The sequence below is a fragment of the Rosa rugosa genome, chromosome 4, assembly GCF_958449725.1.
Source record: "Rosa rugosa chromosome 4, drRosRugo1.1, whole genome shotgun sequence".
NCBI lineage: Eukaryota > Viridiplantae > Streptophyta > Magnoliopsida > Rosales > Rosaceae > Rosa > Rosa rugosa.
In genome coordinates this window covers 43,975,837-43,995,375 of record NC_084823.1, presented here as the reverse complement: position 1 = coordinate 43,995,375, position 19,539 = coordinate 43,975,837, and the positions used below count along the sequence as shown (strand labels likewise).

The 19,539-nt window shown below is 37.6% G+C and overlaps 1 protein-coding gene and 1 pseudogene across 1 annotated transcript; one reads left to right on the top strand and one right to left on the bottom strand.

The window, feature by feature from the left end:
- Positions 1-3,249: 3,249 nt before the first annotated feature.
- LOC133744875 (protein RER1A-like) lies at positions 3,250-3,862 on the top strand (annotated as a pseudogene).
- An 11,676-nt stretch (positions 3,863-15,538) lies between these two features.
- Positions 15,539-19,175, bottom strand: LOC133744874 (uncharacterized). The gene is made up of 5 exons (XM_062172903.1): positions 18,533-19,175; positions 17,711-17,959; positions 16,824-17,545; positions 16,589-16,706; positions 15,539-15,858 (listed from the first exon to the last, which is right to left on the bottom strand). The coding sequence occupies exons 1-5, from the start codon at positions 19,173-19,175 to the stop codon at positions 15,539-15,541; spliced, it is 2,052 nt and encodes a 683-aa protein (XP_062028887.1).
- Between the last annotated feature and the right edge of the window lie 364 nt (positions 19,176-19,539).

Here is a 19,539-nt window from a genome sequence, read left to right as displayed (position 1 = left end):
TATTCCAAGATCTTTAATGTTTTTCACAGGTATGGCCAATTTTTCAAGAATTTCATTCATTGAGGTTTTCATAATTGTGTGTAGCATAAAGGCATAAGGCTTGGGTTTTGAGCACATTTTTTGTTGGATTAAATTATGTTTAGTTCCTGTACTATGACCATTTTTTCGTTTCAGTCTCTAACATTCTCAATTAATCTGAAAAGTCCCTAACGTCAAAATTTCCGTCTGATTGGTCCCTCCCCCGTCAAATTAGGAGTTGGCCTTAGGTGAAATGTCCAATATACCCCTCTGTTATTTCTTTTTCCTTTTTAATTTCTTTTTCTCCTTTTTTTTTCCTTTTTAATTTCTTTTTTTTTCCTTTTTTTCTTTTTTCTTTTTCCTTTTTAATTTCTTTTTTCCTTTTTTATTTTTCATTTTTCCTTTTTAATTGCTTTTTTTTTCTTTTTTCTTTTTTCTTTTTCCTTTTTCTTTTTTAATGACCATCGTATCCTGCTGCATCGGTAGCTCCACATCGGCGAACCAATCCAGATCGACCCGAAACCCCAATTCTTGTTTTCCACGCCGGCGGCCCTTTTTTTTTCTTTTTCCTTTTAAAATTTTTTTTTCCTTTTCCTTTTTTTATTTTTATTTTTTCCTTTTTAATTTCTTTTTTCCTTTTTCTTTTCTTTTTTCTTTTTTCTTTTTCCTTTTTAATGACCATCGTATCCTGCTGCATCGGTAGCGCCACGTCGGTGAATCAATCCAGATCGACCCGAAACCCCAATTATTGTTCTCCACGCCGGCGGCCATTTTTCTTTTCCATCACTATTCTTCTTCTTCACTTCTGGTTTTAGTCAACTTGGCCATCAAAAACCATCATTTCAACCAGACCCAAAATCCAAATCACCATTTTGAGCAAGACCCAAAAACCTCAGGGACTAAAAAAATGGAAGTTTTCAGTGAAAATTTTCCAAATTGAGGCTTGATGTGGAGAGAGAAAGTGAGATTTGAATGGGAGAGAGAGAAGTAGGCTGTGAAAACAAGAGGGGAGTGGTTTGGCGGTGAATTTCTGAGCTGATTGGGATCTGCTTGTGTTTGGGAGATGGAGTCGGCGACGATGGAGGCGAGGGCGGATCCCAACAGAGGGAGATGGCTTCAGAGAAGGTGAAGAAGTGATCAATCAGCTCCTAGCCACTTGCTTTTGCTCGATGTCCATCTCTGCATCGCCAAGCTAGGTCTTTGCTGGGTTTGGTTTCAATTTGGGGAGAGAAACAGATGGGTTGTGGAGTTTGATCGGAATGAGATTGGTGGGTTGAGGAAGGAGAAAGTAGGCAAAACGAAAAGAAAAAAAAAGAAATTAAAAAGGAACAAGAAAAAAAGAAGAAAAAGCAAAAAAGAAATTAAAAAGAAAAAAAGGAAAAAAAGAAATTAAAGAGGAAAAAAAAGAAATTAAAAAGTAAAAAAAAAAAAAAGGAGAAAAAGAAATAACAAAGGGGTATATTGGACATTTCACCTAAGGCAACTCCTAATTTGACGCTGGAGGGACCAATCAGACGGAAATTTTGACGGTAGAGATTTTTCAGATTAATTGAGAATGACAGGGACTGAAACGAAAAAAATGTCATACTACAGGGACTAAACATAATTTAATCCTTTTTTGTTCATTAGCTTTCATCATACTCTGCTTTTCTGAAATAACTGAATGATTGTACTTTCTGCGTATTTCTGTTTCAGTATTTCCTTGACCAAAATAAGAACAGAAACAAATATGCATGCAAGGAAAAAGATTGATGAACCCATTACCTCATATATATCACCCAATAATTGATCGTAATTAAGGAAGTTTCATATTTATAATCCTACTGATTATTTTTTTTTTAATAAAAAATGTCATCTACATAATGTGATTTTCAGTCAAATTTATTCTACACATTTTTGGGAGATGGTCATTGAGGGAGATAAAACAGGTGCCTCATCTTGTGTTTTCTGATGCTTTATCATTTATATGCTTTATTACATAATGCTTTCTAACTTTTTGTGTTTAGCACCTATATTTGTTTGTATTTGTGAGGATGTGTTTTAGAACTTTTGGCACATCAAATGAGTCACCTTAATCCACCTATAAAAATTATAAAATGATTTTGGACCCCTACCTCAAGGTTTTCAATAATCAATATTGGATTTGCAATCGCAATAATACACCTGTCACAAGCTGTTTTAGTCTCATTTCAGAACTTGTCAATTGATTGAGTGCAAGAAACTTCTAAGTGCTTCTATTTTAGACTGGTTTTGTGTAGAATCCTCTACATATCTGTCAATTCGAAGTTTCAAACAAAGATTATTATCCACAAAGTACTTTTGTTATAAAAACCAGAAACACTAGTCAAGACAAATGAGATGAGTTCATAATGTTCTTAATTTCTTGTACACGTACCACTTTCTCATTTTGTCACAAAATCAAATATTACGATTTAAAATTTTTCGAATACAAAACATAATGAAGTAGAGACAGCTTAATAAGATATTCATGGAACACTTTGTTTTTTTTTTTTTTTTTTTTTGAAAGGTGGAACACTTTGTATCTTTGAATGGATTGACATTTGGCACCTCTTTGGTTCTTTTTGACAGGGGAGGGTCTATTCAGACCTCCCAAACTAGCATATAGACCTCTCTAGTTTTTTGTAATTTTCAAAATCCTATTTTGTCCTTGAGGGAAAAAAAAATGATAAAAGTTTATATTTTTTGGAATAAGAATCCAATGAAATTAACGAGAAACAAAAATAGTTAGAGAAATCTAGCAAAGTGAGCAATTCTATCCGCTGCACTATTTGCTTCACGACTCACATGTCGAATCCTAATAACATCAAACTCTTGCATATAATTAAGGGAAAAATTCATCAACGGTGTCTGGACACTTAGGGGACTTTCAGAATGATACCTGAACTTACAAAGTTATCAATGTGATACCTGGACTCATTTTTTCGTATCAACGTCGTACCTACGATCAATTTCCGTCACGGGACCGTTAAATTTTACACGTGCAATGCACGTGAGTCACTTAATGAAGACAAAATGACCGATTTACCCTCAAATTTTTTTTTCTTTTCTTTTCTTTTCTTTCTTTCTTTATTTCTTCTTCTTCTTCTTCTTCTTCTTTTTTGGTTTCTTCTTCCCCAGATTCAAATCACCACGGCTGCGTCTCAATCCAGAGAAGAAGAGGGACCAACCGACCGACACACCTCGAGCAACGAACCCCAAGAGGGCCCCACAATGGACACCGGAGCGGCGGGAGTGAATCTCGCCGCGTCGTCGTCGTCGGCGGAGGACCTGTCGTCTCGGGGGATCGCCGCTCGATGCCGTCCAGGTGTGGAGCTTCGGCGTGTCGCGCCGATACCAGCACCTGCTCGACAAAGCGATGCCGCACGTCCTCCACCGCTGGCTCGCAACCCTCGGCGTGGCCTTGGTCTACGTCCTCCGCGTCTACTTCGTCCAGGGATTCTACATCATGTCATACGGCTTGGGGATCTACCTCCTCAACTTGCTCATCGGCTTTCTCTCTCCTCAGGTCGACCCGGAGATCCACGACCTTTCCGACGACCCCAGCCTCTCGACCCGCGGATCCGACGAGTTCCGCCTCTTCGTTCGACGCCTCCCCGAGTTTAAATTCTGGTAATTTCGAATTCTAATCGGAAAAAAGTTTTGAATTTTATGAACTTGTGGTTGAGGATTTGGTTTCTAGAGATGCACTGCATGTGTTCGATGAAATGCCGGTTAGAGGATTTGGTTTCGAGACGAATGCATTGAATTTAGGTTTGGATTTGTTTGTTTGTTTGGAAGGTACTCAATTACAAAGGCGTTTTGCATTGCTTTCGTGATGATTTGAATCTGGGGAAGAAGAAACCAAAAAAGAAGAAGAAGAAATAAAGAAAGAAAGAAAAGAAAAAAAAAATTGAGGGTAAATCGGTCATTTTGTCTTCATTAAGTGACTCACGTGCATTGCACGTGTAAAATTTAACGGTCCCGTGACGGAAATTGATCGTAGGTACGACGTTGATACGAAAAAATGAGTCCATGTATCACATTGATAACTTTGTAAGTTCAGGTATCATTCTGAAAGTCCCCTAAGTGTCCAGACATCGTTGGTGAATTTTTCCCTATAATTAATATTAATAATATAGGCGTGGGGATGAGCCTCCCAGCTTGACTGGGTTCCAAACCCCATTATTCAAAAAAAAAAAAAAAAAAGTTAGAGAAACTGGTTTAGATTTTTTAGAGAGTTTAGGAAGACGGGATATCGGCGGGGTGATGTTGAGGTTGTTGACGGCGGCAGTAAGGGAGGGAGATGAGTTGAGTAGGTAGACTGGTAGAGTCGTAGAGGTACAATGGGCCGTTGCGAGACAGTGAGTAACGACAACGGTGGTCATAACAGAGATGAACAACTCAAGCTCTACTGCACTCCAATGGCAGCCAAGGACCACGACATCAAACTAAAGAAGAGGAAGCAAGTTTCATGCGGTATTAAGCCGGAGACCCACCATAGCTCCACTTCCAAGAGACCCAGCACACTAAAGCAACTGAAACTAAAGAAGAGTAGGTTACCATCAATAACAACGTCTTCATCTTAATTATCTAATAGAACAATTGAATGGACCACTTAGCAATCAACGCCAGTGGATCAAATGGGTGGTTGACCCATCTATTTGATTCTTAACTCAGTCTGCTCAAGATTTGAATTGCATGCAAATGGAATTTTTCAGAATAATTGATCATGAAACTCTATTGCGAGAGAATTGGTTTCCTTCACTAAGGGGTGTATTGTATATGGAATTAGTGAAACTTTTTAAGAAATTTATGAAATTTAAAAGTCTGGGTGTATTCAATATAGACTTTTAGCAGTCCATGAAAGTCTTAGAGTATTCGATTAGGATTTTTAAAGACTTTATGAATTCCACCAAAATCTAGGGGTATTCAATTAGAACTTTTAAAAATGAATAAAAGTTCAGAGGTATTCAAAATTTCATTCATACTTATGGAATTAGAAAATCAATGATAATCATAGACTTTGTAGTGTTAATACATACCAAATTCCAATAATTTTCTAGCCACCAGACCAAAGATTTGAAAAAGTCTATCAAGGATTTTTTTTTTTTTTTTTTTTTTTTAAATCTATCAAAGTTCTCTCTCTCCGCGCTAAGAGGTTGGTTATCTATCATCTCTCTTTCTTGTTTCTTCTGATCTTTTCTCTAATCTTTCATGATATCAATAGTTTTTGATACCCAACATGTTCATTGTAGTTGTTGAATGTGATTTTTTTTTTTGTTCAATTGTGATACTTGGAACCCTAGTAGCAATAAAAAATGATTTATGAAACCCTAAATATTGTGGTCTACCCCTAAAACCTTGAATAGTGTTGCTATAAAATACTAGATTTTGTCTAATTAATTAATTATTCTCATCAATTTGAATTTATATCATGGTTCAAGGAAAACTTGAACAATTGAATTTCGATTGATTGATTATGGATCAAGACATTGATCAATATTTTTAAGATATATGTTAATAGGTGAAAACAAAATTGATGAGAATAATTAACCATAAGCATCTAGTGATCTGTATTGTATCTTTAAGTTGATTGGGATATTAGAAATGAGAACAAACTAGCTAGACAGAGTAATAATCATTCATTTGAGTCAAGTTATACTAGAAGATACTTGATCATTGAAGAGGCAACGAGTTATTATCTTGCTTTGCATTTGGATTGCATTGGTTGCGTTCTTTGTTTTTTATTTTTATTTACTAGAAAATAGATTTTCGTCATTCATAATAAAGTATATAGATTTTCAAGAATCAATAAAAAGTCAGTTGCTAAAATCAATGGTTTTAAGAAATCAATAGCAGTCTATCAACTTTTTAAGGAGTCTGTGGACTTTTCAAAAAGTCTGTCGATTAAAAAAAGTCTGCACAAATCCAAATACAATACACCCTCCTAATAGACTATGGAAACGATTTCTAATTGCAATAAGATATTTATGATATTATCTTCTATTACGGCGTTAATTTCAAGTGGGTTGCCGGATAAAAAAGGGATGGTGCAAAGTGAATGAAAAAAAGAGAGGAGGTGTACAGAGAAGAACTAAACAGGGCAAAATTGGAAATTGTGGAGACAAAAAATTCAATGGAGGTCTAAATACTACTTTAGGAGGTATGAATAGAAGTATAGAACCACTCTTTTGACAGACAAAAAAAAAAATTATGACCTGTTTATTTATCTTATATAAATATAATAATAAGGTAAATGATTTCATTATGTGATTTTCTTTTAATTCAGTGACATAAATGGATAGAGAAATTTTAGATACACCCCCTCAATTACTTAATGCACATCTCTTATATTTTTTCATCTAATTTTTTCATCAAACATCCATATATGCCCCTCCTCATAAATTACATCGGCTATGTATGATAAATTTTTCTTTAATACATTTTTTTACTATATTTTTTTAATTTATTGTGGAATTAGTTGCTAATTAATTTGGCCACATATCAATAGGGTAATTACTAATTACCTTTCTTCTTTCTCATATCAATGAGTTTGGTATATCACTAAATTCAATCTTCAACTTTGACAATAACTTAACTTTCTTACCTTTGTTGTTCTTCATGTTGATGTCTCTAAGATTTAAAAAAATTCAATTTATGTTAATATCTTCATGATCCATATAGTCATGGTCAATATTAAAATCGGTAAAAAATGAGCCATGGTGGTTGTTTTGCAAACGTAGTGATTGATGATGATGTATTCATGTATGCAAGATATATTTGTTGGTTTTATAACCTCTTGCAATATGTTTCAACTAATTTGGTTGCTTGCTAGTTCTTCACGTGGATTGCAATTATTTCATTTGTCAATGACGTTCACATATAATCTTGAAGAGAGATTGATTGTATCATGAAGACGAGGAGAAAATTTAACATATAAGAAAATATTTTATTAATATTTTGATATATAAAGCATTTAATTATTATTTTATTTTCATAGATTCTTCTTCGTTTTTATTTATTATTTATTATTTATTTTTAATAAAAAGGGTTCTTCATTTTTATTTATTAATAAAAATGGTATAGATGGAAGTTTGATGACAAAAAATATAGTGGGTGTGCATTAAGTAATTGGGGGTGTGTATATAAAATTTCTCAAATGGATATCAAAATAAAAGTGGGCTCTAAACCATGGTATATTCTAAACCACCAAGGCCTAATATACCTTGGTTTAGATCAGCCAAAGTCCCAAACAACGAGCCAACAACCCGATCCCCCTCACAAGCAAGGTTTTAAGTTTCTCCGAAACTGCCGAAATTTCCGTCGAAATTTTTGTAAATTTGAAGTACCAAAACGAAATTCATATACTATATCATTTCCGTCAGGAGTTTCCCGAAATTGTCCGTACATTTCTGCGAAATTCTTACATTCCAAAATATCTACACACAAAAAATATATTAAAAAATTCACACTGAAATTTTGTCCGAAATTTCTTTGAAATTCGTTTGTCACTGACAAAATATGCAATTTTAATTTTATTTTTTTTCAATCAAGTTGAAATTGGATACAACAAAACCCTCTTTGCTTTATCTGCTATCAAAGTTTTACCTCAGGAAGTACTTACGGAATTAGATCAAGCTCACAAGGTGGAAGCACATATGGCCTTTTTGATCATTTTTCGTCCCAAATGCCGTATGCTTCATATAATGAAACACCTTATTGGGAAATTCCACAATATCCGATATATGCATGTGGGAAGAGATCAACACACATACAATACCCATGTGATGAAGTACCAAAATCATTTCCAAAATTCATGTACTTGGGAGCAGTATTGTATGATACTAAATGGGAGCAGTTCAACCACATGGATCGAACCACATCGTAGTAGTTCTTATTACTAATACTTTATATTGCTTTTGTTGTACTTGTTCATTTTCATTCACGGGGGTTTTGTATTACGTCCCTCCCGTTGTATTTTTCTAATTATTAGTGAAAAAGACGTGATGGCCAAGGCTCCCACTGGGTTCTAGCCATAAAAAAAAAAAAAAATCACATTCACATTGTCAAAATACAGAACATTTATAATTACATATAGATAAAAACACTAGTTTAGCAACTTACTACAGTTTAGTTTTTTTTTTTTTTTAGGAAAAGAGGTCAGCCCATTATATATATTCAGCAAGCAGTACAAAAACGAAACACCCCTAAGGGGTCGACAGAAAGAATCGTTTCTTAGGGAACCCTAAACACCTATTCTATTACAAGAACAAGCCCCAAGCCACCCAGAGTACACCCATCTTTTGAGGAAAATAACGCACCTTTATTTCAAACAAAGATCAAACATCCTCCGAAGCAAAAGTAAAATGAACCCTCAGAGAATGTGATCTTTGCGACCTGATAAAAAACTAAAAACTAGGCATGGAAGATGACAAGTTACCTTCCATCCCTTCCAAATTTATGCAAGCCCAGGCCCACCAACAAACCTCAGCCCACATGGCAATTACGAAGGCCACCCCCAGAAGTACTAAGGGCACCCCACCACCACCACCTCTGAGTTGCCTCGCCGCTGCAAAACTTGCCCACACAACCATTGCTAGGCCACCATGACCAAGCCGATTACCACCCCATCCGCCGGCAGCGCCAGCAAAAACAGAGCGGGCCAAATCACCTTCCTTCACCATCTGCAGGTCGCTACCCTCATCGCCAAGAGGAATAGATCCCAACCAGAAGCCGTCACCGCCTCCAGGCGAAGGCTGAAAGCCAGCCTTGCGTTCAAAACCACCGGCAGTTGCCACAGACACCTTCGATCCAGAAGAACGCATCGGATAGAGATCAGCCCGAACCATACCGCCTCCACCATCGAAGACCACTCTACCCTCGTCGAGCGAACGCCACCAGACAGCACCACCGCCAATAACAACCATCTTACCACTGTGCCAGTCGCTATCACCACCATAGGTCGACGGATCAAGAGCAGATCCATCATCACCACCAGACCAGATCTGGTCACTCAAGATTCTAGGACCAATCCCACCAAAATCAGCACAATCGTCTTCTGTAACCGAAGATAGAACCAGACGAAGAGGTTTGTCGCCGCCGCCATGAGAACAGAGAAGCAAGCGAGAAGTTTTGTCACCGCCGCTCACCGAATGGAAGAAACGATGATATCCCTCTCGAGAGAGAGTCAGAGCCATATTCTAGGGTTTTTACTACAGTTTAGTTAATTACTCGTCTATATTAAATATAACAATTATATTATTTATGTATAATTTTAGAGAGGTTATATTGTAAATAGGTTTATTATAGGTTAGTTTAGTCTATATAAAAGTTTCATTCAAAAATATCATTTTATAAATGCAACTAATGTGATTTCTTTATTTTTAACCGAAATTTCTACCGAAATCAAAACTTTCTCCGAAATTTCCTTAAATTTGAAGTATCGAAATCAAAATCAAAACCGAAACCGAAATTTAAAACCTTGCTCATCACAAGTAAGGTCTAAATCGAAAACAACCAATCTCACCGTTTCTCAAAGCATCCAACATGATCCTCTTAACCCTCATACTAATGACCAATTGGACATAAAAGGGAGACTCGGAATTGATCAAAACACAGGGGAGGCTCGGAAAGATTAAGAACAAGCTCCTAAATAGACCTCAGAAAAGCAAGCACTACTTCACCAAACCAGAGGGATCCTTAAAGGAGAGAAGTTGGAGAGATTAATTCAACTCTAGGACCTCCAAGGATGCAAGGGAGTAATAGAAGTTGTCGTTAAAACCCAAGAAAAAGTCATTGTATGTACCTACAGTGTTAAACCTTATCGGAGCTAGAGAGAAAATATTCATTTTGCTAGTATGTAGGCCTAGGATTGGGTCGGTCGGTGTGCAAAAGGTGTGGAACCGAGAAGGAAACATAATTCTCATAATCGGTTCGGTTTTGCTAACAAATTTGTTGGTACCGTTTTCTAACCGAACCGACTCTAAACGGTTCGGTTCCTGCCTATTTTCGGTTCCTTAAGAACCTGTTCTTGCTGCCTGGAACCGTTTCTAAATGACACAAATAAGTGGCTGCATAAAAACTTTCATAGTGCAAAGACATTAGAAATACAAATTTGTTCACTTTTAAGTTACAGCCATTTTTGTCGCTGAGCCGTGACCTGTTGGTTAGTCAGCCTAACTAACACTGTGGAGGTCACGGGTTCAAATCTTACTGACATCAGGGATGGGGTGGGGTGGGGAGTTACATTGTCGTCCAGAGTTAAAAAAAAAAAAAAAGATACTTTAAAAAAAGTTATAGCCATTTCAAACATCAAAGTTCAAACTTAACAAATTGAAAAGTTACAATTAACAACAGATCCAATTATCCAAACTTCCAAAGTAGTGAAAGTATTGAAGGTTGGCAAGCCTAGATGAAAAACAGAAAAGACATTAAGCGAATAAGTTAAATTCATGATTTTAATCTTGAAGTTGGAATGCAGCAAGGCAGGAAGCAGATCTCCAACTTCAATATTTCCACAGGCCTGAAATGAAGACGATAAGCAATAATACAATATCATTATGAATAACCCTCGTTTCCTGCATTCAATATTCATTATGAATAACCGTCCTAGCAAACAACCTAAGTTTCCTACATTCAATATCAACACACTTTTCAATTCTTTCACAACACACTAGTAACTGAACCTGCATTCACAAGACCTCAATCATGCTTTCATGCACAAAACAGAAACTTGCATTCATACTTTTTTTTTTTTTTTTTCAAAACAGAAACCTACATTCAATATCAACACACTTTTCAATTCTTTCACAACACACTAGTAACTGAACCTGCATTCACAAGACCTCAATCATGCATTCATGCACAAAACAGAAACCTGCATTCATACTTTTTTTTTTTTCAAAATAGAAACCATGCATTCATACAGAAAAAAAAACCTGCATTCAATCATTCATACTTTATTTTTCAAAACAGAAACTTGCATTCATGCACAAAACAAAAACCTGCATTCATACTTTTTTTTTTCAAAATAGAAACCATGCATTCATAAAGAAAACGGAAACATGCATTCAATCATTCATACTTTTTTTCAAAAAAGAAACCTGCATTCATGCACAAAACAGAAACCTTAAACCTGCATTCATACTTTTGTTAGACACACACATTTCATAGAAATCTATATCCAATCATTCATAGTTTCATAGACACACACATTTCACAGAAATCTGCAGTCAATCATTGATAGTTTCATAGCAAATGAAATCTACATTCTTCGGCATATATAGCACAAACTCATAATTGCAGGACCACCTTTAAATGATGTGCTAGCACAACATGAATATACACTTTATACTTACATTCTTTCAAGATTATTTTTTGGCTGCTTTTGCTGCATCAGAGTTCTTGTGCAGTCTTGGTGCCTTTGGGACCTTTGGGGGCTTTGTTGCCTTTTCTGCATCACGTTTCTCTCTTTTTTCTCTTTTTTCTTTCTCTTGTTCTGCATTTATACACAAAAGAGGCAGTAAGCACAAAAGAGGCAGTAAACATCATAGTTTAACATTTATATATTTTTTTTTTACCTTTCTCAACATATTCAAGCCACACCATTTCCTCAGGTGTAGGAGTGTATTTCAGGCCTTGAATGCTATCAGACTTTAGCCAATTTTAGAGGCAAATTAAGGCCTTCACAGATCTAGGAGTTAATGAACTCCGATGTGGATCAATCACTCTCTTGCCAGTGCTGAAGCATGATTCAGATGCCACGGTGAGACTTGAATTACTAAAACATCCTTAGCAACTAATTGCAGATTGGGATACTTGCTTCCATTAAGCTTCCACCAAGTCAATATCTCGAAATCAGTCCCCTTAGGAGGCTTTTCAATGGGGTCAAGTAGATATCTATCTACTTCATGGCCTACAACAATTGCATCACCTTCTTCTAACTCCCTATCCCAATCCTCAAGAAGTTCAGCCATCTTCCCACTCATATTTTTGGAACGATAGCTATTGCTGCTGCTACTGCCAGTAAATTGTTCCAACACTCTGATGCCTTTTTGGCTACTTTGAGTACCAAATGTAGAAGCACACAAATCTGTTAATCTGGTCACCAAGTCCTTCACTTCTCCGGCTTTTTTCTTCACTGTTTCATCATCAAACAGCAGCATTTTTTTGGCAAACTCTTTGGAAGTTTAATAGCTTATACCTTGGATCCAAGACTAGAGCAACCAGCAGCAGCTGGTTACAGTCATCTAAGGATCTAAAGTACTTCTTGTACTTTCTTCTCATTTTCATTGCCATCTGAAACAGAACCTTTTCATACTCACTTCCATCCAATGAATATGGCTGCATACACAAGTCCTCAATTTCTGATTCAATTGTGACCATGTGATGGAAGGCTTTGGGTGCAGTAGGGTGGTTTGTTGCACTCACCCCCACTGTTACATCGAAGAAAACCTTCAAAAACCCCACAAAACACCAGCCTTGTCCCAATCTGCTTCATTAGGTGGCCTTATGCTTTTCGTTGAGTTTCGCTGCCATGCTTCAACCAAAATCTCTTCATCCTCCTCATATTCTTCCTCAATGTCATCGAAGTAACTCCTCCACTTCGAATCCTCCTCCTCATCCATCCTATCAAACCCCCGTTTCAGCTGTAATGCCGTATCCAACATGATGTAGGTGGAATTCCACCTTGTTGGAACACCTAAAACACAAACTTTATTGCTGTCCAGATTTTCATTCTCGACACAAACCTTAAAAGCATCAAGCCTCGATGGTGAACTTCTAACATAGCGAACTGCGTTCCTAATGCTAGCAATAGACTTGTCCAAAATATGCAAACCCGACTTATCGATCAGGTTCACAATGTGAGCCAAGCACCTCACATGTAGAAACTGTCCTCCGAATACTTGTTGCTGATCAAGATTGCACAATTTCTTCCTAATGTAATCAATCGCCACCTTGTTGGCTGAGTCATTATCTACGCTAATGGTTAAAACCCTCTTGATTCCCCACTGCAGCAAAGAACACTCAAGAATCTTACCTATGGTATTTCCCTGATGGTTTGAAATTAGACAGAAGTTAAGCACCCTCTTGTGCATTCTCTATCCATTATCTATGAAATGAGCTATAATAACCATGTAGTTTATGTTTTGAACCGATGTCCAAGTATCGGTTGTCAAACACACACAATGGTTGTTTAGCTCCCTTATTCAGCTCTGCCTTCTTTGCATCATACATCCCAAGAAGGTTTTCACTATGGTTTTCCTACAGGGAATGGTGAAGTTAGGGACTGCTACCTGACAGAACCTTCTAAATTCCGGTCTTTCAATGGCACTAAATGGGAGTTCATCAATTACAATCGTTTCAGTTGCAGCTATGACACAGTTATCTTGACTCCATTTTAAAACAACATCATCAGACCCATCGAAGTTCAGATGAGTCTGACCCTTACTTAAATCTATTCTACCCAAGTATCCAGTGCAAACTTGCTCAATGTGCTTTCTAAGGCTGCTAGTACCATTGTTAGTAGAATGACAAGCAAGATGAGTAGGGCAATACTTACACTGTGCCCTCTTCGTATTCCCGACAACAGTTTCCTTTCCATCAATGGTCTCGATGATAGGATGATCTTCCTTGGTGAAATGCTGCCAGACCTGGGACATCTCTCTTGTCACAACAGCTCTACTTTTCCTCTTCCTCTTCATTGCAGCAGACTTTGTCTTCTTCGATTTAGGAATAGGCACTTCCTTTGCATTCTTCGGAGACTCGCCTGATTCTTCACTTCCAGTTCCACTTCCACTTCCATTTACAGGGACTATATCAACAGCCATTGTTGAATCCATGTCGGCCTCCATACAAATTAAACCATACCACAAATAAGCTCAAAGCCTCCATACAAATTAACACCTACTGCAATTTCACTTGAGAGGAGCTCACGAGAAGAAATCACGGGCTGTGTCGCCTGGACATTTGTGAGTCGGAAACGGGAAGAAATCATGGGAACTAGGTTCAAATGAAGAGGAGTTAATGATAATCATCCTGTTATAATTGAAAAAGTGAAATTGCAGATATATGAGAGATGGAGAGTACATCAAGCTTACTAGTTTCTGGGTTCAAGACTTTGAAAGAAGCGAGACGCTCGTCTGGGTTTTGATCAATGAAATTGGGGATTCATGTTTCCTGTTTGAAGCGGCGGGTTTGAGAGAGTTCGACTGTTTAAGAGAGGAGATGTTTTAGGGTTTCGACTTTCGATCAAATGGATATGAGATGGAGAATTGTTGATCGCATAGTCCTTAAGTTGGTGTCTGATCACATGAGAAGGGGTGTATTTTACTGGAATAAGCTCGGCCCTATTATCCACTTATACTATGACATCTGTATTTCGGTTCCAAGTGAGTTTTAAATACAAACACTGGAACTGAACCGAGAAGGCATCACCAAGAACCGAACCGAAAAACATGTAAACACATATGTTGTAAAATCGAACCGAACCGGGTTTTTCGGTCTGGTTCGATGCAGGTCCGCCGGTTTTCCGGTTCTAAGTCCCAGGCCTACTAGTATGTAACATAAGATATTTTCTAGAAGTTGTAAATACACACGTATATATACATACAATGGAGGGCAAAATTCTAAATTTACAACACGTGTATTTACTAACTAATTTACATCAACGACTTTATTTGTCAGCTCCATATGATGGATTGCTATGTGAACTATTAATAAATTGACATTTCTCTTGAAAAAAAAAAAAACATAGCTGATATGTGAGAAAATTTTCAATATCTAATCAAGAATTATGATTGAAATATAAAAAATTCTACCTCCACCTTTGCCATCTCTAGACAACAATTTGACCAAATTTATTTTCATTTCCTTTTCGATGGGACTCAATCATATTTATTACCTCTTTATAAATGATTATATAAATACGTGATCTAATTCAGAAATGATGATGCGCGTGAATCCTTACAACACATGGTCGTCAGAAATAGTGTTGCTGAACCGATCAAGGATGCTAAAGGCGGGGTCGGGGATGGAACCCCTTCTGTTGGGCTTGGGTTTTGGGCCTAACCCATGGTTAGGGTTGTTGCTGCTCTTGTTCAGTCTATGGTTTTGTAATGAGCTTTGGACTGTTGTTTGTTCGTTTTATGTTTTGTTGGATGAATGGCTTGTGGCCTCTTTTGTTTAAGGGAGATGTCGTCGCAGTTTTGCACGTAGAACTTAAGTCATTTTAGTCTTTTCCGAAATTTGTTTAGTGTTTATTAGTAATGGGCTTTATGACTAAAAAGATAAGGTTGCTTCAGTAATGACTTTTTTGTCAGTCACACAGGGATGAATCACTATGTTATACTCTCATTGAACTATTAATGAATTGACACTTCTTCTTAAAAAAAATGTAATTATGTGAGAAAATTTTCAATATTTAATCAAGAATTCTAATTTGATGTGTAAAGTTCTACCACTACCAGTCTACCTTTTTTTTTAGGTGAAGGAGGTCAGACTTTTATTGATATAGGAAAAATTAAATGGTACATAGTTCTGAAGCAATGACATCTTGAATAAAACTAGGGACATTAGACCAAGAGAATTCCTGGCTATTAATAGCAGCATAAGCGGCTATTGCATGTGCAGCTTTCTTAGCATCATCACGTTTAACATGGACTACCCGCAACTGGTGGAGCAACGCCATTTCATGCTTCAGGTCTTCATAAATTCTTCCCAACTCAGATGTATTGCTCATACCCCTTTGACATAGTTGTTGTTGCAGAAGGAGACAATCAGTCTCAATAATAGCTGGACAAATGGAGTTTGTAGCAATATATGCCAGAGCAGCCTTGCAGGCTAACAGTTCAGCATGTTATGCCGAGAGCAGATGGGATAAATGCCTCCCATAAGCATACAAGAAACTACCTGCAGAGTCCCTTACTAAAAAACCAAGTCCACCCTTCTTTGAATGATTAACAAAAGCACCATCAATGTTTAAGAAGGAGCTAACCATTTCGTAACTCTTCCAAAACGTGGAGCTCCTTGAATTTTTGTGTTGTGAAAAAGAAAGGTACTAAGTCTGGTAGAAGTCATGAGAGCTATATCACACGCTGCAGTGATTTTTTTTTTTTCCAAACCCTATCATTCCCATCCTTCCAAATTCCCCAAATGAAAAAGAGAAGTTGTGCAAATGAAGTCTTTGACAACTTTTCAGAACAAAACCTGAACCAATCAAGAATAGCACACTGATCTGAATCTGTACTAAAACATATCCTAGCCAAGTCCGCATTTGAGGACAGAACAGCTCTTGTAAAGCTACAATTTCGACTCAAGAGCAAATTTGACTCATTCTCCATATTGCATAGAACACAAATTTGTGAATCCAAAATGACATGTCTTGAAGCTAATCTGTCCAAGCTGGGTAGAATATTGTGACATATTTTCCAGATAGTAACCTTAGCTGTGCTAGGAATTTTAGCATGCCAAATCTTCTTCCAAAGTCTTTGATTAGATTCAACAGAAGGAGGAAGAGTAGAAGCAACTTTTGAAAAAGCAAAACGGTAAGCAGACTTAACGGTAAACATACCTTTCTTCTCCAAATGCCAAATCCTTCTATCTTCAGGACTTCTAACACTCAATGGAATAGAGAGAATAGTCGTAGCATCAGAAGGTGAGACGATAGAACGAACCCTGTGTTCGTCCCACTGGCCAGGAAGTAGCACTAGTTCATTAACCCGTGATAATAAATCAGGGTTGCTGACAATTGGCTGAGGCTTATGCAACACGGTACCCGGAATCCAATCATTCTACCAAATAAAAACCTTATTACCATCTCCAATCTGCCACCTTGAACCCTCCTTCAATAATTCTCGAGAAGCGAAAATACTACGCCACGAATATGAAGGTGAAGCATGTTCTTCAGCAGTCCAAAAAGAGCCATTAGGAAAATAGTGAGCCTTGTAAAGTTGAGCCACCAAAGAATCCGGATTATCAATCACTCTCCAAGCTTGCTTTGCTAGCATTGACATGTTAAACTCAGTCAAGCTACGAAAACCTAGTCCCCCTATTTCATTTGGGTGACAAAGGAAATCCCAACTTTTCCAGTGAATCTTGCGCTTATCATCCGTACTTCCCCACCAGAATCTAGCACACATTTGTTCAAGATCCACACAAAAACTTTTTGTGAGCTGAAAAACACTCATGGCATAATTTGGGAGTGCCTGAGCTACCACACGAATCATGATATCTTTGCCTGCCCCGCTCAACAGTTTACCCTGCCAATTTTTCAACTTTTCTGCCAGTCTCTCCTTGATATACTGAAAAGTAGCAGTCTTTTTACGCCCAACATAAGTTGGGAGACCCAAATACCTCTCATGGGATTCAACAATTTCCATCCCCAATAAATTAGCTACCACAGCTTGCTCATATGCAGAAACATTTTTACTGAAAGCAACAGAACTCTTGTTGAAATTCACAACTTGACCTGAAGCTCTTCCATAAACCGCCAGAACTTCTTTAATTTGAAAACAAGCCTCCAGACTAGCTTAAGCATAAATCATGCTATCATCCGCAAATAACAAATGATTCACTGATGGAGCATTCCTACACACTGCAATTCATGGCAATAAACCCATACTCTGCTTTTGTTGTAAAAGAGCAGAGAAACCTTCAGCTCCCAATAAAAACAAGTAAGGTTATAGAGGATCACCTTGTCTCAAACCTCTAGTAGGAATAACCAAATCTCGGGGTTTCTCTCTAACCAAGAATGAATAGCGCACAGAACTCACGCATTGCATAACTACATCAATCCAAGATTGAGCAAAGCCAAATCTTACGAGAACCTTCCGGAGAAAGCTCCACTCCATCCGATCGTATGCTTTACTGAGATCCAACTTCAAAGCCATGTAACCATCCTGCCCTTCTCTTTTGCTATGTACATAATGTGCAACTTCGTTAGCTACCAATATATTATCAAGGATTAAATTCTGCTTACTAATTTAATCAGAAAAGTCCTTACACTCTCCAATTTCATCAAATTAATCCAATCTGTCACTATTCCGTCAATTTTCGCTGTTAAAATGCTGACGTGGGACATTCTCACAGAGAAAATTCTCAAACTACCCATCGCTAGACAGTCCGCCGATGCGTTAGTTTTGTGAATGCAGATGAGTAGTTTGAAAATTGACGAAGTGGTGACGGATTGGATTGATTTGATGAAATTGGAGAGTGCAAGGACTTTTCTGATTAAATTATAGGTGCAGAGACTGAATTGATGAACCCTTGAAAGTACAGGGTAGTAAGCAGAATTTAGTCCTATTATCAATAATCAATCGGCCAGGGACAAACGCACTTTGAAAAGGAGATATAATGGTAGGAAGGATAGTTTTCAACCTGTTAGCTATGACCTTAGAGCACAACTTATAGATAACATTACAGAGGGCAATGGGACGCAGATCAGCCATATTCTCAGGATTCTGTACCTTAGGTATAAGACATATATGTGTGAAATTAATCTGCTTAAGTAGCAAACCTGTATGTAAAAAACTCTGGACAGCTGTAGTCACATCTTTCCCAATCGTATCCCAATAGTGTTGAAAAAACAAGGGCGGCATTCCATCTGGACCTGGGGATTTTGTGGGATACATTTGAAAAAGAGCACAGCGCACTTCGTCTTCCGTATATTGAGCACACAAAAGCAAGTTCATATCACTAGTAACAGACGGTTGAATAGCTGCTAGAGTAATCTCCACTGCCTCAGTATCAACGGAAGAAGCAGTAAACATCTTAGCAAAATAGCTAGACACCACCTCTTCCATGTCATCATCATCATCATGCCACTGCCCTGAAGTATCAAACAACCCCAATAGATTATTTTTCCGCTTCCGATTAGCTGCTTTCCTATGAAAAAAACCGGAGTTGCAATCTCCTTCTTTTAACCATGTTACTTTAGCTCGTTGCTTCCAGAAGGCTTCTTCCTGTGATAACAAGGTTTGAAGCTTCACCATCAATTCCTTCTTTTCAATATGAATCGCCTCTGACATAGGCTCATCCATTAACACCTCCAGTTTACCTCTTACCTCCATCATCTGCTGTTGACGCAAACGAAAGGTTTCTTGTTGCCATTTTTCTAATGCACGTCTGGTTTTTGTAATCTTCCTAGTCAAGCAATACATAGGTGCACCAAGAAACTCAGTTTGCCAATTGTCTGACACAAGAGGGTCGCACTCTTAATGCTGAAGCCAGAAAGACTCAAACTTAAAACGATGACGTCTTGGACGCTTCGGCAGAGGAACAGAACTAGCTTGAAGCAGAATTGGGATATGATCAGAATCACTTGGAGGGAGGTGTTTGACTCTTGCATACCTGAAAATATCACTCCAAGAATTTGTACCAACTGCCCTATCAAGCCGCAATTAAGTCTCAGAATTCCACCAAGTCATCTTAGAACCCTAAAACCCCAAGTCCACAAGATCACCATAGCCCAAAGCTTCCCTGAACCTCCTCATTTGTCAATCTGGACGTAGAGGACCATTGAGT